Source organism: Oryctolagus cuniculus, chromosome 5, assembly GCF_964237555.1.
Source record: "Oryctolagus cuniculus chromosome 5, mOryCun1.1, whole genome shotgun sequence".
Taxonomy (NCBI): domain Eukaryota; kingdom Metazoa; phylum Chordata; class Mammalia; order Lagomorpha; family Leporidae; genus Oryctolagus; species Oryctolagus cuniculus.
This window is the reverse complement of record NC_091436.1, coordinates 112,808,542-112,834,410: the sequence shown is the minus strand read 5'-3', so window position 1 is coordinate 112,834,410 and position 25,869 is coordinate 112,808,542. Positions and strand designations below refer to the sequence as shown.

General features: G+C 40.6%; 1 protein-coding gene across 38 annotated transcripts in view; it reads right to left on the bottom strand.

Moving 5' to 3' along the window:
- Positions 1 to 25,869, bottom strand: part of DST (dystonin) — a 486,283-nt gene that overhangs the window by 259,604 nt on the left and 200,810 nt on the right. For 35 of the 38 annotated variants that reach the window (XR_007923259.2, XR_011388661.1, XR_011388662.1 and 32 more), the window contains one exon: positions 12,655 to 12,716. Coding sequence is in view for 35 of the 38 variants with exons in the window: in XM_051855540.2 (XP_051711500.1) it covers positions 12,655 to 12,716 (62 nt within the window). In the remaining 3 variants the exon portion in view is untranslated. Of the gene's footprint in view, positions 1 to 12,654; positions 12,717 to 19,022; positions 19,164 to 25,869 lie in introns of those variants that run through there. The other 3 variants (XM_070073926.1, XM_070073925.1, XM_051855558.2) reach the window with 3 other exon arrangements.

The following is a 25,869-nucleotide window of genomic DNA, read 5'->3' as shown; positions in this document are numbered from 1 at the left end:
AACCAATCTGGGCTAACCTCACCGAGTGATAGTGTGGCTTGCCAGTCATCCAAATAATCAGCTGCCATGGGCTCACAGCATCTCATGTCAAACTGTCATATCCAGGTGAAAGGGGCAGAGGTGTCTGTGCAGGTACTGGCCAGACCATGAAAAACATGTTCTTTATTTAGATTTAACTATTTAACTGGCATTCATTTACTGTAATATTATAAAACCACTACAGCTATACCTTATGGATAGTCTCCTCGGTCCAATGTATCACAATATTATGACTCAAACCTATGGACATGCCAACATCAGGACCACAACTGCCAATGCTATGGAAGACAGGAGGACAAATCTGAACCTTTTAGAGTATCTTAAAAGTCTGTAGTTACATAGGCTGTTTTACATCCATCCAAATACTCTCACTACTGCAACAGGCACCATGCTCAAAGCCTTATATATTATTTTACCCTGGTAACAGGACACTATTTTAATCTCTTTCACAGATGAGAAAATTAAGGTTTAGAAAGGACTGAGGTCACACTGCTATCAAATAATCTAGGGACAATGTGAGTCCAAGTAGCTCCATCCAGAGCCTCGGCTCAACCATCCACACTACATCACCTTCACTGGGTTCCAAAGGACTAGGAAGGGAGGAGCTACACATCCTATATCACAGTGCCTGGAGGATCGAGTCTCCCCTCTGCTTCCTGCTGGTGCACACCCTGGGATACAGCAGATGACGGCTCAAGTTGTTCCCTTGCACCCACATGAGACCACAAAGGAGTTCCTGGTTTCTGGTTTCAGCCTGTCCAGCCCTGAGTATTATAGCCATTTAGGAAGGGAAGCAGCAGATGAAGGATTTTTCTGTGTTAAGTAAATAAATAAATTATTTTTAAAAAAAGGAGTATGTCAGCACTGCACTTGGACAGCACAGTACCACCAGGCATACATTTCAGTGTTTTTAGAAGTGTCAGTAGTTTTCCCAGTTTCAACAGCAAATTCCCTTTGAAGTCAATTCTCCTTTCCTATCTCACAACACCAAAGTTCCTCCTTTATTCCATTAAGAGACAGACTGACTCCAGGCTTCCAAACTTCTAGGCAAGCCCAATTTGACCCACTGCTGTCTTTGACACCCTGACCATCTTCATCATACCCTGAAGGGTATGGTCTTCTCCCATCTCCCTGGTGATGAGCTTCTTCCTCTCGTTACTAGTCTGCCTCTGTCAACTCCTTTGAAACCTGGCTTCTAAATGTCCCCTCATGTTCTTAGTATGAAAACCCTGACTATAGCCTAGAAAAACAGGGTTTTCATTCCATTCTACAGAAAGTACTACCTTAGGCTTTTCAAAGCAACCTGATTACATCTGCAATAAGACAGCAGAGAATACGCCATATTTATCAAGTTGTTATGAGAGAATTTCCAACTGAGAAAAACCTTCCTCTAGCCAATATTATTCTAACTTCTGAACTGATGGAAATAACAGTGGAGAAGTACAACAAAGTCAATTAGAACAAATAAATCACTTAAATAAATCACTCTCATCTATGAATATGAGTAAATTATGCTAGGTACTGGGGATGCCACCATTTAATAAGACAGACATATATCGTATCTTCATGCAGTTTAGAGCCCAGTATTAAATAGCAAGTCAAATCTTCCACTTTACTTCAGCTACTACAAAATGCACACACTTCTGATGTAAAGGTTGTACAACACGATGCTGGATATGTTAGCACCATTCATCAAAGCATGATTTTTCCTTCTTTGAAAATGCCTCCAACATTATTGTTCTCCACTTAAAACAATGACCTTCAGGAATGTTGCCTAACTTCTCCGTATGTTTTACCTATAAAGTATCTCTAAACTCTTGAAAAGTACACTGATTAGAGAAGAATGCAAATAGAAATTTATGGCCACATGAAGGGGTCAAGGCACACTGGCAAGGTGCAAAAGCATGTAAGGAAATGCTGAGAGAAATCAGAGCTGTCACAAGGCGATGTGCCATACCTACTGGACGGTGCTTTTGTTACTCACTTCTCTATCTTAATTAGTTCTTTTTTTAAAAAAAACCTTTTAATGAATTAATTCAAACTTCATGCATTTCTTAAGTACAATTTTAGGAATACAGTGATTCTTCCCACCATGCCCGTTCTCACACCCCTACTCCTACCCTTCTTCTTCCTCCCTCTCCAATTCCCAGTCTCATTTTGTATTAAATCTATTTTCAATTAACTTTCTGTTCAGAAGGTTAAGTCTACAGTAAGTAAAGAGTTCAACAATGTGTATGATAAAAGAAAAAAAGAATGGAACTTTTTTAATAGTGTGGACAAGGACTGTTCAAAGTCATTGTACCTCAAACTTATTTCAGTTCTTTTTTTAAGAAGCCTTTAATTAGTTCTTGATCATTCAAGGCTCTGTATCTGTCTATCATGGGGTGATGTGGTGGTCTGATGTAGCTCTTCGGCAGAGCCAGAAGGATCAGGGATTCAGTCTTAGTTCTGCTCCATTCCAGTTATTTCATGGTGGGTAACTTATCCTCCCTGAGTCTCAGTTTCCTCATTGTTAAAATGGAGATTTAGTCAGACAGCGTATGTGATGTATCTGATCTACCTGGTGTACAGCAAGGATTCAATAAACGGTAGTGACAGTGGTAGTGCTAACTATGACAATAATGAATAAGGAAGAAAAAGTATGGATGGAACTACATTTATCTGATGAAAATACTGGGTAAAATTTGGCTTTCTTAACTTAAAAAGATAATTTACCTATACACAACTATTTCACACTCTTCCATGTATCTCTTCCACTCTTGGAAATATCAACTATTTTTTCCCATTTGTAAAACTTGATTTGCAAGATTTGCTTGTAAATTCTATAGTTGGGCCTTTAACCAGTCATTTCTCCAAAAAGCATTGAACCCTTCTGCTATCTCCTATGACACAACAGAAATAACTGTCAAGTCCTATCTACAATGTCCAAATTTCAAATTCAGCTGCCATTTCTTTAGTTTTAATCATTCAACTCTAAATTTATCAACACGAATTTAGCACAGTAGAGAGCAAAGGACCTGGAGTCCAGCAGACTTGGATGTAAATTCTTTCTCCTTAGACTTCTGCCCAGCCCACAAGAAGTTACATAATCTTTCTTATCCCTATTTTCCATATAAGTTCCAAGAATTATCAGCTATGTAACCTTGAGAAATAATGGAATCTTTTTGTGCATTAGTTTCTTCATCTACAACAGTCTGAACCTATCCATAAGGATTGTAAGAATTAAATAAATAAGATATGAAAGTGACAGGTTCTGATACATGGTTAGCTCTCAGCCAACACTAGCAGCTATTATTATTTAATACTGATAATAGTACTGTAAAGAATCTGGTATACAGTCAGGGTACAATAAAAGACAGCTACTATTGCTTTTTCCTTTAGCTTATTTTTCTTAGGTTATTTTTATTTTTTAAAGTTTTTGATTACTATGGCGTAGTGGGTCAAGGCACCCCTGCCAAGTACAGGTATTCCATATGGGTGCCAGTTCAAGTCCTGCTTGCTCCACTTCTGATCCAGCTCCCTGCTAATGTGTCTGGGAAAGCAGAAGAAGATGGCATTAGTCAACAACAGGTAAGATCCCCTGGGGGACAACCTAAGACAGGCACAGCTGCATGAGGAGACCACATGGAAACGGGGTCAACAATGGTATGACCAAGGATCAAGCCTCCCGTTGCTCAAAAATAAACGAAAAGGGGAAATGTAGTGGAATGAGAAGGCCATGCCAAGATGGCCACTGGCAAGCGAGCATCAGTTACTCAGGAATGGATTCGAAACCCACCTGGCAATGGAGCCTGCCTGGCAACAGGCTATGATTGGTTAGGGCATAAACTGCCCCTTGACCAGATTGGCTGCCTCAGCTATATGAGCTGCTGTACCAACTGAAATAAACGAGTCTGTGGGCTGCTTGCCTCTGGCCCACTTTCACCCGACTCCCGGGGTCTGTGTGGTGACTCCGCCCCTCTTGCCCCCACCATGCTCCTCCTCTCAGAATATATATAGGGAGTGTAAACCAATACATATATACAGAGTGTAGACCAATCAATCCAGACAACCAGCTTTCCAATTTCTTTTTCTTTGTGTTTGGAGTCCTCCAGCTCCTCTATTCCAGTTCTTTGTACAGTAGATAATACACTATTGTTACCTATAGTCACCCCACTGTCCTATGGAACACTAGAACTAAAATATATTACACACTTACTGGTTAAGACAAATGATATTGATGATTATTTGCATAGTTATCCATTTATTTATGAAAAGAGTTCTCAAAGTGTCGTCCCAACTCAGCAGTTTCAGTACTTTATTAGATATGCAAATTTCTGCAACAAGTTAGAACAGCTGATCTTCAGCCCTACCCTAGAACTAGGAAATCTGAAGCTCTTGGTGGTAAAGGCCAGCACGGTGGCACAATGGTTAAGCAATTGCTTATAATGTCGGTGTCCCAGACAGGAGTGCCAGTTTAAGTCCCAGTGGCCCTGCTTCTAATCCAGCATCCTGCTAATGTATCTGGGAAGGCAGCGGATGATGGCCCAAATGCTTGAGCCCCTGACGCCCATGTGGGTTGCTGGAATGGAGTTTCTGGCTCCTGACTTCAGCCTGGTTCAGCCTTGGTTATTGCAGCTGGTTGGGAAGTGAACCTGTGGTTGGAAGCATGTGTGCTCTTGTGCTCACCACACCCCCCGCCCCGTTGCTATACCTTTCAAATAAATATTTTTTAAAAATAGAAGCTCTTATATTGGAGCCCAGCAATATATTTTATTTTTATCTTTTTTTTTTTCCAGCAATATATTTTAACAGACCTTCCAAGTAAGTCTGATCTGCTTGAGTTTAGATAATACTATTATAAGGTTTTGGGATAAAAAACAAACCTTATATTCAGATTTAAGAACCAGAAACACTACATTCTATTTTTGTAAGAATATTTTTCATTAGTCCTTTATAAAGTCAATATTTTTTAAATGCCCCTATCTCATCTGTGGCCATGGATGCAAAACTGCTCAATAACTATGCAGTGGTTAAGAATACAGAGCAAACAGAGTTTTTTGTATATACTCCAAAAGATATCACTGTTTTCTCAGTTTAGGGATGCATATTTCCACCAAATCAGAAAATGAAGAATAATATGACTGATTCAGGGGAACCATGAAGTAACTGACTTTATTACATGTGCAAAGGATATCTACACAGTGAGTAAATTAAGTTTTCCAAAGATGGGACAGAGATTAGAATGTGATAGTCAGCTAGGTGGATCCCCTGCAGTGACTAAGCAAATTACTAACAAATGGGGTGTGTCCCAGTACTGGAATCTGGGGCCTCTTACTCTCTGAATGCATTTATGTATCAATAAATTAAAAAACGTTTAAGAAAAATTTAGACCAAAAGTCTTTTTGTACAATGTTAAAGAATAAATTTACAATATAGCTGGTCAGTGCTGAAAAATATAATTTCCACTCAAACTGTGCAATAAATGGATCCTATGCAAGGAAAGAACAATATATGGACTTCCTAAACTCCAGGTGTCTCCTAAAATTTCTTAATCCCAGACCCAGTACTGTGGCATAAGTTAAGCCTTTGCCTGTGGTGCCAGCATCCCATATGCACGCCAGTTCCTGGTTGGTACACTTTGATCCAGCTTCCTTCCTGAGAAAGCAGAGGAAGATGGCCCAAATGCTTTTGCTCCTGCACCCATGCGGGAGACACAGAAGCAGCTCCTGGCTGCTGGTTTAGGATCAGCTCAGTTCCAGACGTGCTGCCATTTGGGGAGTCAATCGGCAGATGGAAGATCTCTCTCTCTCTGTGCTTCCCTCTCTCTGTAACTCTACCTCTCAAATATGTTTTAAAAAATTCTTTATATCCATAAATTACTCATTGAATATACCCTTTCAGTCATGGCTCAAGATCTAATTCTCTGTTCATGTAAACAATTTTTTAAGGGACTGGCACTGTGGCGTAGCAGGTAAAGCTGCTACATGCAGTGCTAGCATCCTGTATGGATGTTGGTTCAAGTCCTGGCTGCTCCACTTCTAATCCAGAAGAAGATGGCCCAAGAGCTTGGGCCCCTGCACCCACGTGGGAGATCCAGAAGAAGTTCCCCGCTCCTGGCTTTGGATTGGCCCAGCTCTAGTCACTGCAGCCATTTAGGTAATGAAACAGTAGACAGAAGACCTCTCTCTCTGCCTCTTTAACTCTGCCTTTCAAATAAATAAATTTTTTAAAAATTACAAATTTTAAAAATATTCTAATCTTTGATAACTATTAACGTGCTTCCTTCTTGCCTTCCCCCAAGAGAAAGGCAAAAGCTAAATCATGAGTACTTAAATCTTAGGTGACATTTTTTGTATTATTTCCCTTTCAATTTCTTGACAGCAAGACAGAATTGCAAGAGGTAATCCCTAGTGCCATTGGTTAGAATGGGCAAAACAAATGCTGCAAAAGGTAACAGGATGTCACTAATTTTATATTTTAGGGCAATTCTCCAAATAAAATGTAGTTAGCTGAAGTCACAGGTATTTTCAATAACAATCAGCTCATTTATATTCTAGTGCTACAGTTCAAATTATGCTCAAGAATAATACATTAACATTCCTGGCACCAATAGTTTCCCTAGAAACTTATTTGCAAGATAAGTAATGCACTCTATTCAACGTATGAAAAGACCTTGAGACAGCAGACATGAATGTGTTAGGTGGACTTTATTCTTATAAAATATTCTAAAGGATAATGGCTCAAAGAAAGCATTCTTGACAAAACAATCAGTTTAAGCACAGGCTTACTCATGCAACTGGAACACCAGACACTAAAATTTAAATACATTTGGAAAAAAGCCAAAATCATCTACTTGTCCACAAATTTAAGTTTTAATTAACTAGTCTTGTGATTTGAAACAAGTGTAATTTTAGCTCTGATAAATACAAAATAAGATGGTGCGGTAGGTTAATCCTCTGCCTGTGGCACCAGCATCCCATATGGGCACCAGTTCTAGTCCCAGCTGCTCTTCTTCCAATCCAACTCTCTGCTATGGCCTGGGAAAACAGAAGATGTCCCAAGTGCTTGGGCCCCTACACCTGTATTGGAGACCAGGAGGAAGCAACTGGCTTCAGATAGGTCCAGCTCCAGCTGTTGCAGCCATTTGGGGAGCAAAACAGCAGATGGAAGACCTTTCTCTGTCTCTCTCTTGTAACTCTACCTCTCAAATAAATAATGAATAAAATCTTTAAAAAAATACAAAATAAGGCTATATTAAATTTTGCACTGGAGCAAAGATTATATTCTTAAGTGCTTACCAAATATTTTAAGGAAAAAATGCTTATACATACACATTATACCAGGGATCCTCAAAATGTTTATGGAAAATGTGCATTATAAAAAAGTATGCATATATTTCAAAATAATTTGCACCAAAATAAACGTATCTTTTAATTCCATTTTCCATAAACTTTTTGAAGTACCCTCATAGTAACTTAAATAATGATTTAAAATCTCTATGATATTTACTTTTCTCAGACATTGATACTTTTAAAATTGACCACGCCAGAATCATCCCTGGGCATTGGGTACATGCTATTTGACAGATGCAAAAAATCAAACAGCTGAAACTATAAGCTAGGGAAAGTAAACAGCATCTCACAGGCAAGGGAACCTGCTGGAGGATCTGTAACAAACCACAGTGCTCAGAGAAATCAGACACTGAGACACAGACCTCATCTGAATTTACATTCTCTTTTCATGACTTCTACAGCAGCTCTCCCAGTACGTAGCTGTGGCAGGCTTCCCGTTCTGTTCAGTGAGGGAACAGAACCTGATGATCTGGAAGACGCCCTGCGAGTGTGACTCTATGTAAAATTACCACTGAGGATCAAGTGCTGCCAGACTTTCCAGGAAAAAAAAAATGTATTCTTGACTCTCTCTCCTTGAGGAAAGTGTGACAGAGAAGACAGTAGGGGGAGTAACAAAGGTATTTTGATCCCCAATTCAACACTTCAAAATCTGAAGTAGGGGCCTGTATTGTGGTGCAGCGGGTAAAGCCACAGTGATGCGACATCCCATATGGGCGCCAGTTCCAGTCCCAGCTGCTCAACTTCCTAACCAGCTCCCTGCAAATGCACCTGGGAAAGCAGCAGAGGATGGCCCAAGTGCTTGGGCCCCTGTACCCATATGGGAGACCTGGATGAAGCTCCTGGCTCCTGGCTTTGGCCTAGCCCAGCCCTAGCCATTGTGGCCATTTAGGGAGTGAAGCAGCAGACAGTAGATCTCTCTGCCTCTGTCTCCCCTCCATTCTAACTGTGCCTTTCAAATAAATAAAATATATCTTGTAAAAAAATCTTCAAAAGAGTAGGCAAGGAGAGGGGAAGGCCCAATTTACAAGATTATCACAAGTAAGTGGTTCTTCAAGGCCCCAGCAGAGCTCTAAGGCAAGAAGGTGAGACTACTCTACCTCCTCAAGAGATTTTGGACCCAAAACTCTGGCTTCTTCTAAAAGGAATGAGCTACAAGGGAAAGAACTTGAGCTATAAAAAGGTTCAAGGGAGAGGGAAGGACGTCAACATCCACTTAAACTTACAATTTTGTCTAAAGCCATCCAAGCAACCTACTCTTCCACACCATAAACTTTCATTCACTGAATGTTAACAAAGTGCCAAGCACCACACTTTATGCTTAGATGAATTAGCATATTTAAATCCTAGAACTAACCAAGCAGACCCATCATGTTATAGACAAGGGAATAAGGAGGTCAAATTTCACACAATAACAATACACTGCAAAGCTTGGCTGTACACCCCTGTTTGCCTAACCTCAAAGGTGAGGCCTCTATCAGCTCTTCCTGCCGCCCGCCCATGCGGAGTTTACATGTCACAGACTGATAAACCCTGCAGGAGACAATTTCCTTTCAAAGGTAATTTACTCTATGTTAGCACAGTATACTATTTATGAATTCAAAGAAAAAAAATCCAGTGAAGAAAGCTCTGTTTGGGGACTGACTTCTCAAAAACCCCACTGAGCAGAACTACCCAAGGAAGGTCCTCACTGGAGTCATAATGAGGGTGGGGAGAAAAGACTGGGGCAAAATAACTAAGTAATATTAAGTTGAAATTCTCAAAGTAAAATAAAAAATTAGAATAGGTAAACTTTTGAAGAATTACGTAAAAGATGAGGAACGCATCCCTAGCCTGAGTGAGCACATTATAGTACAGGAAGCCAAGGGCAATGGCATAGGGTCTACAGACCCCTGGCCCCTGCCTTAGGTACAACTCCAGAGCTGTGAGGAGAACCCGGGGTGGACAAAAGAACCATTCCCTCATCCCCTTCACCTCCTTCCACCTCCTCCCTTGCTCTTTCTACTCCCTTTATTCCCCTAAGTTCCTTTTCCTCTTTTCCTTCCCCTTGGTAAAGGATTACTTGCGACTAAAATTGACAAAGCAGAGAAGACACACAGAAATATTCAAACTTTTACGAAATAATTTTATCCCATGTTCTTCTCTTCTTATTCAATAATTACTCTTTTATTTTATTGACTCACTTCTCACTTCTGATGGACATTTCTCATAGCTTTCTTTTGACATTTATATAACACAATCCCATTTGATGAAAAGCTCCTCAAATAATATATTTTTCATTAGCTGAATATGGTACAGAAAGATATGAGACCTATTTAACTCTCACCCCCTGAAAGTATTCAACATTCCAAATGGTGAATATAAGAAAACCAATAAAGAAATACTTTCTATGTTCTCTCTCTCTCTGTCTTCCCTTCTCTCTCTATAACTCTTTCAAAGCAAATAAATAAATCATTTTAAAAAATTTCAAGATTGGCCGGCGCCGTGGCTCACTAGGCTAATCCTCAGCCTTGCAGCGCCGGCACACCGGGTTCTAGTCCGGGTCAGGGTGCCAGATTCTGTCCCGGTTGCCCCCCTTCCAGGCCAGCTCTCTGCTGTGGCCCAGGAAGGCAGTGGAGGATGGCCCAAGTGCTTGGGCCCTGCACCTGCATCGGAGACCAGGAGAAGCACCTGGCTCCTGGCTTCGGATCAGCGCGGTGCGACGGCCGCGGCGGCCATTGGAGGGTGAACCAACGGCAAAGGAAGACCTTTCTCTCTGTCTCTCTCTCTCTCTCTCACTGTCCACTCTGCCTAAAAAAAAAAAAAAAAAAAAAAAAAAAAAATTCAAGATTTTTCAATCCAATATTCATACACAAACTTTTTATTCCCACTAATTAGATTAAGGCCCAAACCACAAGTGTCCAGCATTTGTTTTAGTGGACAAAATGAGGCTGATAACCTCATGCAACATTTCTTCCATCAAGGCATAAGTCAAACGTAAAAGGATTTCATGAAAGGGGCAGGCACTGGGCTCAGCACCTACCTTCCCTATTAGAATGTCTAAGTTAGAATCCTAGCTCTGCTTCCAACTCCAGGTTATGCAGAACCCAGGTAATAGCAGGTAACGGCTCAGGTACCCATGTGGGAGACCCAGACTGAGTCCTGTGTTCCTGGTTTTGGCCTGGCCCCAGCCTGGCTGTTGCTGGCAGCTGGAAGTGAACCAGCGGATGGAAAATTGAGATCTCTCTCTCTTTCTGCCTTTCAAATATATTACAATTAATTAAATTTTTAAAAATCTCATGAAAGCTGATTTTTCTCTGGTGAGTAACAACATAAACCTTAATTATCTGGAGCTCCAGAATGTCTGGGGACTTTTTTTTTTCCACTTGAGGTTAACACTGTAACTTGTAGATATAAAAAAGAAAGAAAAAAAAGCTATGTTCTGACATGTTTGAATTTTGTCTCAAAACTTTCATTGTATAATTTTTAGCATTATAAAAGTCTACCTTGAGCTGATGCTAAAACAAAACACAGTAAGAATGTAAATATTAAAACTATATTGCCTGGCTTTCTCCCTCAAAGTGGCTTCTCACTTAATGAGAGCTAATTTCAAATTCTGACCTCTAACAGAGTTCAAGAAGCAAATAAACTAATCTGATCACAACTATGGGCTGCGACACCTAAGAATACTTATTTTCACAATTCTTCCTGTGTTGCAGCATAGTTAAGCCTTAAATCTTTGGGATTTGTCATTTTATCAGAAAAAAAAATCAAGTACTTCAAGTAAATGAGGATTTTAATACTTGCTGACTGACTCTAAAGGTTATATGTGTGTACCCATGAAATTAAATCCCCTGGGAGGGTTGTTGGACACAGCAAACAATTTCATGCCCACAGTGTGCATTATACATAGGGAGAACATTCCCATCAAGCAGTACAGTGGGCTCTAGGAAAGAGTATTACAGCCTCTGTCCTCACAGAGCTTAATCCATATTTGGACATTTTTTGCAAAGGTTAAATTGGCATATTGACATTCATTTCAATTGATAGTCAACCATCCAATTTATGAACCACTCATAAGATAAATGTTCAGTCCAGTCTAACATGGCAGGTAGACAGTAGGCTCCCAATAAATATCTGTCTGATGCCAGTGTTACAATTTTCATGACAGCCATCGTCATTCGTGTTTCCACTCCTCTCTGGTGCCCAGCAGCTGTGACTTGATTCCCAACCTGCCATAGCAGTTAACAGAGTGCCTACAGAAGAGACTCACATCTGGAGAGTGGGTGACATGCCCTCTCTAGAAACAGTATCAGAATTTGAGAAAAGGGGTATGAGTGCCTAGTGGCAAGGGGTGGGAGGAATGACACACCCTCAGGCAATTCTGACATGCTTAGAAAATAAAAATCACTTTTATAGAAGGTTATCAGATGCTATTACATTATTATTATAACTCCTATGGTCCAAGGTAATCCAAGTAAGATTTTCAGGCTAATCTCAGAATGCGACCACATTCAAAATAATTTTTCTTTGAAAGAAAATTCTTTCCACATAGAAATATTACCTGTTTTCTACTTCAGAGTTCTCCATAGAAAGGGGAAAAAATGACTATAGTTCAGTGTGAAATCTTAAGCCTTATTTACTTGAGATTTATGGAAGGGCTTCAGTGGAGTCCAATAACACCACGACTGCAAGCAAATATTGTTTAAATGTGTATATTTTTCTGGAGAGCTTACATCAGATTCTTAAAGTGATCCACAACACATTGAATAAGAATTAAGAGCCAGCACTATTAAACCACTTCATGAACAAAGCAATGCAAACATGAACACCAATCCTTATGCTATACGAAATACAAGAAGAAAAATTAGTATAGACATTTGTCTCTACAGTTCATCTCTATTCTCATTTAACAAGTTGTCACCCACATAAATGATGTCAGAGCTTGGTTTGAATCTTGAAAAGGTGACAAGAAAATTCTTACTGAGAAACATAGCTTTTCTATTCCCTAACCTACAAATATTTATAGATTTTTATTAAGCTGCTAAGACTTTTCAGAGTCCAATAATAATAAGTTTTAATAATGTCACAGAATGCACTGTAATCACTGGGTACTTGTCACCTCCTTCATTACCCACAAAGCACACATCAAATAACTCTACATGCATAAAATGTATGTGAAACACTCTAGAATTTAAGCTTCCAACCTGATATTCAGAAGCTGTGCTTCAACACCCATATAATCAATGACTACAAAAGATCTAAAGCATGCAAAAACAATTCCGAGAAGGAAATAATAACCGACCTTCATGAGATGCTGATTTATCCATTTGGTAAATGTTTTCTTTTGAACTTTGTCCCGTTCATCTGGGGGGAAAAAAAGAAGATACAAAACAAGGTTGGCAAAATCTATGAATAACAAGACTTTTGCTGTGATCTTGCACATAAACAAAAGCAAGGCATTTTAAAGGTTCTGTTCAGTGCATTCAAATATTCTTATTAAATTTCAGCTGCTTTCAGTTCTTAGTAAGAACACATGAAAGGGTTCTTTCTCACTGCAGTGTTGTTTTTGCCACCAGGACTCCATTAAACAAATGCCTCTGTCCATTTGTTGCATAACCCACCACCACCACCACCACCTGAGGTTGTCTAACCCACCCTTAACTAGCACTAGGAAGCTCCTGCACTGAACTGCCCAGGAACATCCACTTCATCCCACCTGTTCTTAAGAACCAGAAGAGAAAGGGTATATGGTGGCATTCCTGCTTCACAGTAAAAGAGACCAAGATTTACAAAGGTTAAAACTCTTCTCTAGCAAACAGTTTCAAGTCCTGACAAAAAGCAAGACCTAAATTCAGTGTCTCTGGCTTGGAGGGGATTGTGGATTAATTATTCACCATGCCACTTCTCTCCTAAATTCCTCCTATTGTCTGATAATAAGGCACAGCCCAAGGACTGGCATTGTGGCATAGCAGGCAAAGCTGCAGCCTGCAACATATGGGTGCCAACTCATATGGGCGCCAATTCAAGTCCCAGCTGCTCCACTTCCAATTCAACTCTCTGCTACGGTACCTGAGAAGGCAGCAGAAGACAGCCCAAGTGCTTGAGCCCCTCCCACCTATGTAGAAACCTGGAAGAAGCTCCTGGCACCTGGCTTCAGTCTGGCCCAGCCCTGGCAATTGTGGCCTTTTGGGGAGTGAACCAACAGAAGGAAGATCTCTCTCTATTTCTCTCCCTCCCTCTAACTCTGCCTTTCAAATAAATAAATCAATCTTTAAAAGCAAACCAACAGGGCTGGTGCCACAGCTCATTAGGCTAATCCTCCGCCTGTGGCGCCGGCACACCAGGTTCTAGTCCCGGCCAGGGCACAGGATTCTGTCCCGGTTGCCCCTCTTCCAGGCCAGCTCTCTGCTGTGGCCCCGGAGTGCAGTGGAGGATGGCCCAGCTCCTTGGGCCCTGCACCCACATGGGAGACCAGGAGAAGCACCTGGCTCCTGGCTTTGGATCAGCACGGCCAGCCACAGCGCGCCAGCTGCGGCGGCCATTGGAGGGTGAACCATTGGCAAAAGGAAGACCTTTCTCTCTGTCTCTCTCTCTCACTGTCCACTCTGCCTGTCAAAAAAAAAAAGGGGGGGGGGGGGCAAACCAACAGGCATCCCAACCAGATCCTCACTAGAGAGTGATCCTGTGGTAATTACTATGGCACCAAGGGAGAAGGCTTCAAAAGGCAATTGGAATATTCTGGTTCATGAAGTTATTGTTTCAAAGGATAATCATAATCTTACAACGTCTAGAGCTAACAACTGATATTTCACCGCCTTCTTCTAGGCAGCAATTCCCTCTCTACTGTTTCCTCCACTCCACCTTTCTGTGAGATGGAGGGGACAGATTTTTCTCTATCCAGGGTGGCCTGCCCTCCCTCTTCCACAAGTCAGATGCTCTCCATCCTTTCCCTGGGACTAAGACAATCTTGGTCTCTTGTTTTCATCTCTTGTTCTTTCCATTCTTCATCCCTGAACCCCTGGAACTATCGTAATGGAACTAAAGTATCTCTGAACATGCTTTATCCTATTTATTCAAAGACCTGCACCTTCCATAATCATTTCAATATCAATTAAATATAAAACCAAACCAAACAGGAAAAATAGCTGCAACATCAGACATTACTGACAATAATATCAAAAAAACTCCTAGACATTTGAAAGAAAAAGATGATCATCTTAACATATAAAGTGGGCAAAATCAGTTATTCCATTAAAAAAAGGTTAATTCCCATAGGTACTCAACTTCACTAACAATAGTATTCTTTTTTTTTTTTTTTTTTTTTTTTGACAGGCAGAGTGGACAGTGAGAGAGACAGACAGAGAGAGAGGTCTTCCTTTTCCGTTGGTTCACCCTCCAATGGCCGCCGCGGCCGGTGCACCGCGCTGATCCGAAGCCAGGAGCCAGGTGCTTCTCCTGGTCTCCCATGCAGGTGCAGGGCCCAAGGACCTGGGCCATCTTCCACTGCACTCCCTGGCCACAGCAGAGAGCTGGCCTGCAAGAGGGGCAACCGGGACAGAATCCAGTGCCCCGACTGGGACTAGAACCCGGTGTGCCGGCACCACAAGGCGGAGGATTAGCCTAGTGAGCTGCAGCGCCGGCCAACAATAGTATTCTAAAAAACCATAGGGAAAACTTTTGAGCCTATCAAATTGCCAAGTTTTAGGAAAAAATTTTTGAAAAGGACAGATATCACACATTCATATAATGCTAGTGGAAATATACTTTGATTTAAATCTTCTAGACTTGCACTGTTCAATACTGTAGCTACTAGAACATATGACTATTTAAGTTTAAATTAATTAGAACAAAAAGTAAAATTAATAAGCAGTTCCTTGCTTGCACTAGTCAAAATTCAAGTGCTCCATGGTAAGATGTAGCTAATAGAAATCACAGATAAAGAACAATCCATGATCACAGAAATTCCTATAGGCAGTGCAGCCCTACAAAGAAAGTGCCCTGGAATGATTTGCCAATACATATCAAAAGCCTTAAAATATATAGACTCTTCCCCAACAAGTCTACTTCTAGAATTTATTTGAAAGTTATAATCATGGACATACAAAAGGCATCTTTGAGAATACAAATCAGAGTGTTTTAAACAGCAAAATAAAAGCTTGAAAAAATAAATAATCAATGACAAGGAAATGGTTCAAGAAATTTTAAGGGCCAGATTAAGCCACAGCCTGCAGCACAAGCATCCCATATGGGTGCCAGTTCAAGTACCAGCTGTTCCACTTCCAATCCAGTTCCCTGCTAATGTGCCTGGGAATGGAGCAGAAGATGCTAATGTGCCCGGGAAGGCAGCCTCTGCACTCATGCAGGAGACCCAGAAGTTCCTAGCTCCTGGCTTAGGCCTGGCCTAGCCCTGGGTCATTGTGGCTATTTGGGGAGTGAACCAGCAGATGGAAGATCTATCTTTCCTCCTCGCTCTGTAACTCTGCCTTTCAAATAAATAATTTGTTTTAATTTTTAGTAAAGCAATTTAAGGGCTTATTCAAATACAATTATTTGTAGAACAACTTAATAATGGCACACTACTTAGAGCTCCTTATACTTTAGTACCTACATAAAGGGCCATGTAACCTAGTTTGTATTTCATAAGCATCTCTTCAGGAAAGCACTTCCTTAAAACCTCTTCCATGTCCTATCATTGTCTGGGAAGAACAAAAGGGTACCTTATCACAGCCTATCATTTGATTCTACCTATAGCAAACACCTTTTCAGAGCTCCAAACTTCTAGTCTCTTTCCTGACTTAATGCCGGGTATTTAAAAACTGGAGAAGGGGTTGCACAAAGCAGACAGGGAGGTAGAAGCTTGCAAATTCTGAATTTAAATGCTCAGAATTTATACTAAAATTGTTATATTTGCATTATTCCAAAGGTAAAATTCCCTAGGAATTTTGCTTATATTTACTATGCCAATAACAATGCTATTAATTGTTATCCAATATTATCATTCACAAAACACTTATTAATTCTTCTGTTGGCACCTCAGAGTACCATTTACAGAACTCATTCATCTTTGTCTACCACACACTAGATGCTACACTGCTTTTACGCACTCAACAGGTGGATATATATATATATCCATATGAATTGATTATGTTTCAGAAAGGACAATTCAACTCAGGCAAACAATGAAGAACTGCTTTCACATGTATACATGGAAGTACATATGACTATATCTCTTAAACCAACAATGTCTTTCAGCCTTGCAATTCCTAAAAAGTTCAGAATGAAACTAAATTACTAATTAGTACATGAGGCAAGAACGAGGAAATACAATCTATTAGTCTTCCTTACTGATAAAACACAAATGCTATACTTCTCTCATTTACTTATTCATTCTAACCTCTATCAAGTGCTTTGTTGAGCCCAGTGCCATGGTGGTACTGGCACCACGAAGTCGAAGATAAACTGCACTGGCTTTGGCCTTTGGAGCTCAACCCCTAGGATATACACCTGATGGGTAGGCAGTGTGGTAAGCACAAAAGGAAGGAGTTCCAACCATGCCCAGGGTAGGTCACTGGGGCTGGAAGGAGACAAGTAGGGTAGGAAGAGAAAAGTCAGCCAGGTGCAAATTTCTCCTCCAAGAAACCAGGATGTAATAATTTATCATTGAAATAGCCATGATTAGAATCCAAGTATTGCGATTCCCCTGCAGGGTTGTTTCCACTACTTGAAGCTGTTCTCATCCTTCAAACAGAAGTGCTGAACACACCTCAGTCATAAGCAGGAAGCTGAAGAACCGGGCCCTGCTATGTGGTGTGAACTTTGGACAAGGGATTACAAACAGGAGAAGCTCTGTGCTCAAGCCTAGCACGTATATCACATTTTAAGCAATGCTTTTCTACGCCTCTAGCAAAAAGAAAACAAAACAAAACAAAAATTACTCCCTAGGTAAAAAAAAAAAAGAAAAAAATATATTCCTATTATTCCTATCCAATTAACAATCTAGGATCCTAAAGTTAAACTGTCAATAAAAAATTAAAATGTTAGTAAAAATCTTTATAATTCAAAAATACACATTCCACACAGTTATAAAATATAAAGTATTTCTATAACCATCCTCCAAATTTTCAGTCATTTATTTAATCATCACATAACAATATGATCTCTTACAAATCTACTTTTAGGAAATTTATTATGTTTATTATATAAACTCTCCTCCTCTTGATTACATGAGGGTTAACAAGATACATTTATTATTTTCTGTTAATAAAAATTGGTCCTATATTTTAAGGTATATGAAGTAGAACAAGTGAATTAAAGATAGATTTACTAATTTCTGATCCAACTCTTTTATCAAGAAAGCTAATGTGATCAAATATTTTATTGCCAATTAAAATGAAGAGATTCACTTAAATACTATAACTATGAAAGGACTTCCAAAAGTCTGTGGCAAATGAATTAGAAGTTTGTTTTGGTACAAAAAAATGTTCAAATGCATGCATATTTTTCACAATAGGCATACTCCTCATAAACATGGAGTTCAACAACTTTCTGCACCACAATACTTATTTTTCAATTCCATTTTCCACAAACTTTTTGAAGTAACTGCGCATAAAAATTCTCTTTTTGTCACGGAGGTTCTGTGTGCTGGTTGTTAAAGGCTCAACAGCACAACTGAAAATGTGACATGATGCTAACCATTTGGCAGGCAATACCGCAGTAATATCTGGGAAAGAGAATCAACAAATACAACATACAAACACACATAAATTCTGATACCATTTTCTCATAGCAACAACCTAAACCTTTTTCTTTTAAAACATGTTAAACCCATATGAGTCTCATTCAAGTGTCAAGAGAAATTCTTGAACCCTAGAATGTTCCTACAATGCTACATTAATGAGAAAAGTGAATGTGAACTTTTAATGGCCTCAATCATCTGCAAGAGAGCAACTTACAACAACGGCATATTTAAATCAGAAAAGACTGTAATTTTACCACTTTCCATGCACATTATTTCAAAAGGGAGTATTCCAGATTACACTATTCAATTTTCCAATTACAAGTCTCATAATGATCTTTCATTCAGTTACAGACGTCTAACATTAAGGTTTATATTTAGGGCAATGTTGCCATGACAACAAAAACAGGAACTCATTCTGTGATTTTAACCAATCTATTGGTTTTACAAACTACCCAGTTATTATTCTGAATAGTTTTAAGGTATTCCTCTATTTGAATATTAATTCATTTACAGAATAAGCTTTAAATGAAAATATACATTTACGTTCAGCTTATAAAGTACAATGTGATAAAAAATATGAGCAAACGTGAAGGCAAACAGTAATAGGATTTGGAGGAAAATAAATGCGAAAAAAGAGCTCTGAATATCACAACCTACAACTGACTGGTTTTCAGAAAGATCCAATCAAAGCTAAATGCACTAAGTATCACACACACAGCAAATACTAAGACCATAAAAACACATATGCTAAGCAAAACACTACAGGGGAAAGTTCTCTCCAGGCAGCTTCGGAAGTGGTCATGATTCTGTTCATCTCAGAAAGGTGCGTGGCAGAAGCTAAACTCCTATCGTGCAAACCAAAGCAGGTAGTGCAACCTTCCTCCTCCCGGACTCTGAAACAGGCAAGTGCTACCACAGGTGACACTACTAACCCATACAGCACATCAGTCCCACCAGCTTTGCGTTCCAGGCGTGATCCTTTTTCAGGAGCTGCCCCATCATTCTTCTGGAAATCTGTGCAACAGCTCCCCAGAGTCTCTCAGTACAAACCCAGATGTGTCAGAGTCCTGTTAACTTTCTATGTAGAAAGGAAAACACTGACTAGACACTCCTACTTGGAAGCTGAAAATCAGTCAACACCCCCTTTTAAACAAACATTGGCAAAGCCAGGTCCTCTGCTATTTTGTACAGTCTGCATTCAACTATTACTAAAAAGAAAGTAAACTGTCTGCTTCCTCCTTTTAGTATTAAAGTTGTTAGTAAGAAGTCTCTTTAAAAAGGGAGCTTTGCTTCCTTTTTTTTTTTTTTTTTTTTTTTTTTTGCAATGAGGCAAACCAATAGAATGTTAAATCTCATGGCTGAACTAACTCATCAGTCTCTCTCCTCTACCGCCCCAGGCAAAATTCCCCTGCAATAAAAAACAACATCCAGCCCAGCTTGTTTAACTCATCCCTGATACATGTGCTGTGAATGTGTTGGGAAAGCTCACCTGTGCAGGCTAGACCGTTCCTTCGGGGAGAATACCATATCAAGTTTTTCTTTATTTGTACGGCATGGATGAATTTTCTGAGAACGGCCAGTGGGGCTGGGGGTCTGTGGGCCCCTCAGACATAGGTAGAATGTCCTCCACAAGCAGGCTGCCAGCCGTGGCTGGAAAGCCTGTCTCCAGGCCAACTGGCATCTCCCCCACTATTAGCTCCTTGTGCTGCATGGGTGACCTTGCAGCTTTAACTCACACCTTCAGGTGGGTGCAAGCTTTCACTAAAAGCTGGCAAGGGAGGGCCGCACACCTGGGGAGAGTCCACCGGCTCCAGGAGACCCTGGTTATCTCTGTGACCTTGTGGTTTTAAATCATGCCTTCAAGTTAGTTGCAATCTTGCACCCAGAGCTAGCAGAGGAGAGGGCTGAGCCCCTAAGAAGACAGTCCCCAGGAGACCCCGGCTATCTCCATGAGCCCCAAACCAATCAACATACGTATGTGAAACCCCCTGTCCAATGAGCATCCCCAATAGGATAACCCACTGAATAGACAGTAATGCCACTCACAGCCAGTGTCCGGCACGGGCACTCCACCTGGTCTCCTCTCAGACCAGACGCTTTCTCTGTCGCTTCTCAATCCAATAAAAGTTTCTGCCTCTTTGCAAATTGTTCTGTAGTTTTTTATCTCTATACTAAGCTGAGGAAAAGAGCCCATGAGACTACCGCCCTTCCCTCCATGATCGGTAACATTATCATTTGGATCACACATCAGTTCCCTGAGTTGGGTGGTACTGTCATTTTAAAGCTGTGAAAAGGCTTGAAGAGATGAAGAAAGTAGCCTAAAATTCCACAGCCCGAGCGGGACTTCTTTGTAAATAAATGCTGTTTTCATTTGCATTCTTTAATTTTTAATGAGGCTGAAATCTATGTTCATTGGCAATTTGTAGTTTTTTAATTTGGTTATTTGTGTGTGTGTGTGTGTGTGTGTATGTGTGTGTGTGTGAAAGAGAGAGAGAGAGAGAAACACAAGAGAACTCCCACTCATTGGCTTATTTCTCCAAATGCTTACAGTGGCTGAGGCTGGGTAGAGCTGAAAGCCAGAAGCCAGGAACTCAGTCCAGGTCTCTCACGTGGACAGCAAGAACCCAATTATTCGAGCCATCATCACTACCTCCCATGGTCTGCATTAGCAGGATGCTGAAGTCAGTAGCCAGAGCTCAGCAAACAAAACCAGGCTCTCCAGTGTGGGTAGGAAACAGGAACCTTGACTGGCATCGTAATCGATAGGCTGAGTGCCTGCCTCCTAAGTGGGATCTCAAGTCTGATTCCAAAACCCGTTCCTTTTCTATGTCATCAACCAGTAGAATCCTTAATCTAACACTGTAGAAAACCCAAGGAGCCTCCAATTTGTGAGACTTTCACTTCTATGCACAAATAAATGAAGAAATGTCAAGAATTGAAAATTCTTATTCTAAACGAGCAATAGACCAGCCATCGTCAGCATGTCCATATTTCTCTGAAACATCAAAGGCCTTCCTGAATAGGAACTGTACAAACAATAACTCCAAAACATCACAAAATTATTAGTTATTTTTAGCAAGAGAGTCAATCAAGCCAAGAGAAATCTAGCACAATGATGCTAGATTAATTATTGTGAAGATGCTTCAAAATATCCTTATACAGTTTCTAACTATTCTAAGTATCTGCTTAGTAAACATCCCTTCACTTCCTTTCTCTCCTTTAGCAATTCCTTTTATTTGTTTTAGAACCCCTGCCTCCACTACAAAAGTGCCTGAACCTGCCTATTTGGCTGGAAACAGGAGTATAATAAAAATACTAAACAATTGGCCGGCGCCGCGGCTCACTAGGCTAATCCTCCGCCTAGCGGCGCCGGCACACCGGGTTCTAGTCCCGGTTGGGGCACCGGATTCTGTCCCGGTTGCCCCTCTTCCAGGCCAGCCCTCTGCTGTGGCCAGGGAGTGCAGTGGAGGATGGCCCAGGTGCTTGGGCCCTGCACCCCATGGGAGACCAGGAAAAGCACCTTGCTCCTGGCTCCTGCCATCGGATCAGCGCGGTGCGCCGGCCGCAGCGCGCCAGCCGCGGCGGCCATTGGAGGGTGAATCAACGGCAAAAGGAAGACCTTTCTCTCTGTCTCTCTCTCTCTCTCACTGTCCACTCTGCCTGTCAAAAAAATTTAAAAAAAAATAAAAATAAAAAAAATACTAAACAATTATAAAGCATTTCACATTTACCAGGTGTTCTTCTTCTTATGACACATGTTTATAGCACATTATACTCATAGTGACCCTCCGAAATTATTTCCACTTACAGATAAAGAAACTAAGTCACTTAGAAGTCAAACAACTTGCCCAGGATCACAAAACTACTAAGCACAAGAGACGTGGTTTGCGAATGCATACTTGATATTAAAATTTCACTTGGAAAACAAAATTTTAACTTTTCAAAAATGGGTTAATAAAAAGGAAAAGTAAGCTGAGTTCTCAGTGGTAGGGAACACAAAAAAGTTGGAATTTACCTTGTGTAGGTTAGGGATTCTAAAGAATGGAGGGAGGGAAGCCACCACCCTGCTTTCCTAAGGGGTTACATTGGCATTTAGGGGTGGGGAGAGATTTCTGTGTTTATCAATAAGGATCAAGCAGAGTTTTAAAAGATCAAGGAACACTCTGCAAAGGGCTCTCTCAAAAAAAAAAAAAAAAAAAAAAGGCAGGAACTTTGAAGTGCTGGAGTTGCATGGGGAAAATATGGAGAGAAGAACGAAACCTAAGTTTTCTACCACTAGAAAGAGCTCCTTAGTACAACATAGCAAAAATACAATAAGTGAACTGTTCTAAGGCTTTCTGGTTTGTGGCGGGGGGGGGGGGGGGGGGGCTTTAGTAGTTGAGATCGGTGAAAAGAACCATTCCTGAAACTGGCAGACATGCATTGTTTGTATACACAGAAGTGAGTGGAAACAGACCACAGAGTCTGCACACCCCAAAGCAAGCCATCTGTGGGTTAGCAGCCTTCACCATTACCACACAGCTGGTACCACAGCCCTCCCTTGTCCACCTGATTAGGCCCTTCAACCACCAAAGCCTCAGGCAACATAACTTGTGATAGGTTGTAGCTGCCAGAGAGATGAACTAGGGAAGAAGGAAGTTCTTACCTCCATTTCAGTTGAAAAGTCCTACCAAATGCTCCAGAAACACTGTTATGGCTTATTTCTCTTGGTATAGAGCTACAATTGATGTTCAGATTCCAGTTAATCTAACCTTTCTCCATTGCTCCATGTGACTCATCTTTGTGGGACTACAGACTTAGAGGAAGCGACTTCACACGGCTGAGCCCAAGGTAAAACCCACGTCCCACTCACCATCACTTCCCCTCTGCTACTGTGAAAAGGAAGCTGAAGTGAATCCAGACTGCTTGGATCAATTCCTGGCGCTGGCTTCACTTTTATTTACCTGTTTAATGTATTTGAGAGGCAGGCAGAGGAGGCAGAAGGTGATGGCTAAAGTGGCTGAGTTCCAGCTTGAGTTCCCAGCTACTGGATTCAGCCTGGCCCTGCCCCAGCTGTTGCAGGCATTCCGAGAGTGAGCCCGTGGATGAGATCTCTGCTTGTATCTCCCCTCCCCTCCCCTACCCTACCCCCACCCCATCTCTCTCTCTCTCTTCCAAACAAGTTAAATAAATAGAAAGAAAACTGGAAATATAAAACCCAAGAAATTTGACAAGCCACTGGTATAACAACACACACCATAAGCAGGTTTGTTTTTTTTTTTTTTAAAGAAGAAAAAAAACTTGCCTGGGAGAAAATAGTTGCTACATATATAATACATACCAAGAATACCCAAAAAAGATGAATGACTCCTATTAATCAGTACAAAAAAAGAACAGTTCCCCCTAAATTACAGAGTGAGCATATAATTCATAGATGGAATGCAAATGATCAATAAAGATGGAGAGAAATACTCAACCACTCATTAAATCAGAAAACACAATTGAAGAACACGACTTCACACTGGCGTGAATTTATAACAATGATAACAGCTATTGTAGAGAAATGGGTAGACCAAAACTACTGTAATATGGATGCATAAAATAGCAGTGGCAGACTTCTCCATGGGCAATTGGCAGTACTCATTCTAAACTGAAATGCGCATTCTACACTTTCTGAACTAATAATTCCACTTGTAGGAAATACTAAATAAACACTTCCATATATATATGTGATTAGCATACAAGGATGTTTACTGCAGCAAAATATTACCAACAACATGAACGTCAGACAACAGAAGAGGAGATACATAAATTATAGTTCACCCATTCTATAGAATTTAAATAAAGGAAAATATGCATGCACAAAATGACATGAAAAAGATTTCCAAGATATGGAGTTCAGTGAAAAATAATACAAAATAATTGTATATGTGTGTATGTGTGTGTGTACCATACATCAGAAGGAAGAACAGTTTCATCAGGAAAGAGCAAGGAGAGTTGTATAATAGATATCATTCTACCTATTTCTAGATTGAGTGTTTGATTATCTCATAAGGAAGATGCATCTGCATATTACTATTAATAACAATTGTGGTTTAAAAAAACTGCTTCAAGTTCTTTTACTCACTTTCAAATACTCAGTAGAAAATAGGGAAAAAGACTAGGTCACCAGTTGGAGTACCTTCTTTCAGGTTTGAAGACTGAGCTAAGCACTCTAGGTGCGGCTTCCCTTGCTCCTCAGCTGCTGGTTGAGGGAAAGGAAAAGGGATGAGACGAGAGAGGAGTGACAGGTGGAGACAGAGGTGGAGGCACATTCGATGACACACTTCTTCAGAGGACAGTTGCCCAGGCTGGGATACAAAATGGGGAGGCTGAGAAAGCCTCAGAAAAGAGAACCAGCAGCTGAGAATATATTCAGGAATTCACCCTGCTTGGAGGATCCCAGGGTTTAACTGCCATAAAACAAAATGCAGCCTGGTTTTGTCTGTATCTGTCACAAACCCAGAAACAAGAAAAGCTTAGAATGTGCTAGGTAAGCTGAGATTCAGAACAATAGATGCCACAAATCTCTCCCCACAAATGCTTTTGTGTATCTCCTCCACTGTTACCACCCCTCCCCCGGCAATCTATTATCAGATCTCTGCCTTTTGTCAGGGCAGAAGCTGCTTAGAGAACCAACTGTGGCTGAAAAATGAAGCACTGGGTTCTGCTCTGAAAAGGAATGCATTGGCCAAGACTTGAATACAAAACTCCTCCAATCTGCTTTTAACTCTACTTTCTCCTACCTGAGCACCAAAAGAGACTTTTAATTGTATTTACCTTGCTACAACATTTAAATACTGTATATGATCTAACTTCTGCCCATTTGAACTGTGTTCAGGACAAAAAGCTTCTGCAACTCTTTATACTACATTGACTGTAAGCACTTGGACATTTTCTTGTGCTCAGTGTCAACCTTTCTTTCAATATTCAGAGATCTGATTAAGAAAATATCTCGGCGGACGCCGCGGCTCAATAGGCTAATCCTCCGCCTTGCGGCACTGGCACACCAGGTTCTAGTCCCAGTCGGGGTGCCAGATTCTGTCCTAGTTGCCCCTCTTCCAGGCCAGCTCTCTGCTGTGGCCAGGGAGTGCAGTGGAGGATGGCCCAAATACTTGGGCCCTGCACCCCATGGGAGACCAGGAGAAGCACCTGGCTCCTGCCATCGGATCAGCGCGGTGCGCCAGCCGCAGCGCGCTGTCCGCGGCGGCCATTGGAGGGTGAACCAATGGCAAAGGAAGACCTTTCTCTGTCTCTCTCTCTCACTGTCCACTCTGCCTGTCAAAAAAAAAAAAAAATCCCAAACCATGCAGATATTATTTAAATAGGTGAAGCAAAATTAAACAAATATCATTTCTACATCATTGATATATAAAATAAACCTCTTACATGTATAAATGCCTTAGATAATATTTGGCCTTAAAGTCTTTGGTTTTTAAAAAATTTTGCACTTAGAACTACTACTTGTGGAGAAAACAGTTTATTTTAAATTCAAAGTAATGTAAGATATCCTCAAAAAGTATCCAAATAGGGCCTAAGTAGCTCAGATAAAAAAAATAGCAACAAATTATAGTGAATGCATCTAGTTTCTCAGGTTTCTTTAACATTTTATGACTTGTTACTTTCTGAAAAAAATCCTGTTTCCCCTGATTTTTATGGCATTTCCTGCCCAAAACAATACCCTTTTTAGACAATATATGTCTGCATAAGTTCATTAAATAACTAGGTGCCTTGAAGACTTCAAAATATACCAAGAGTCTT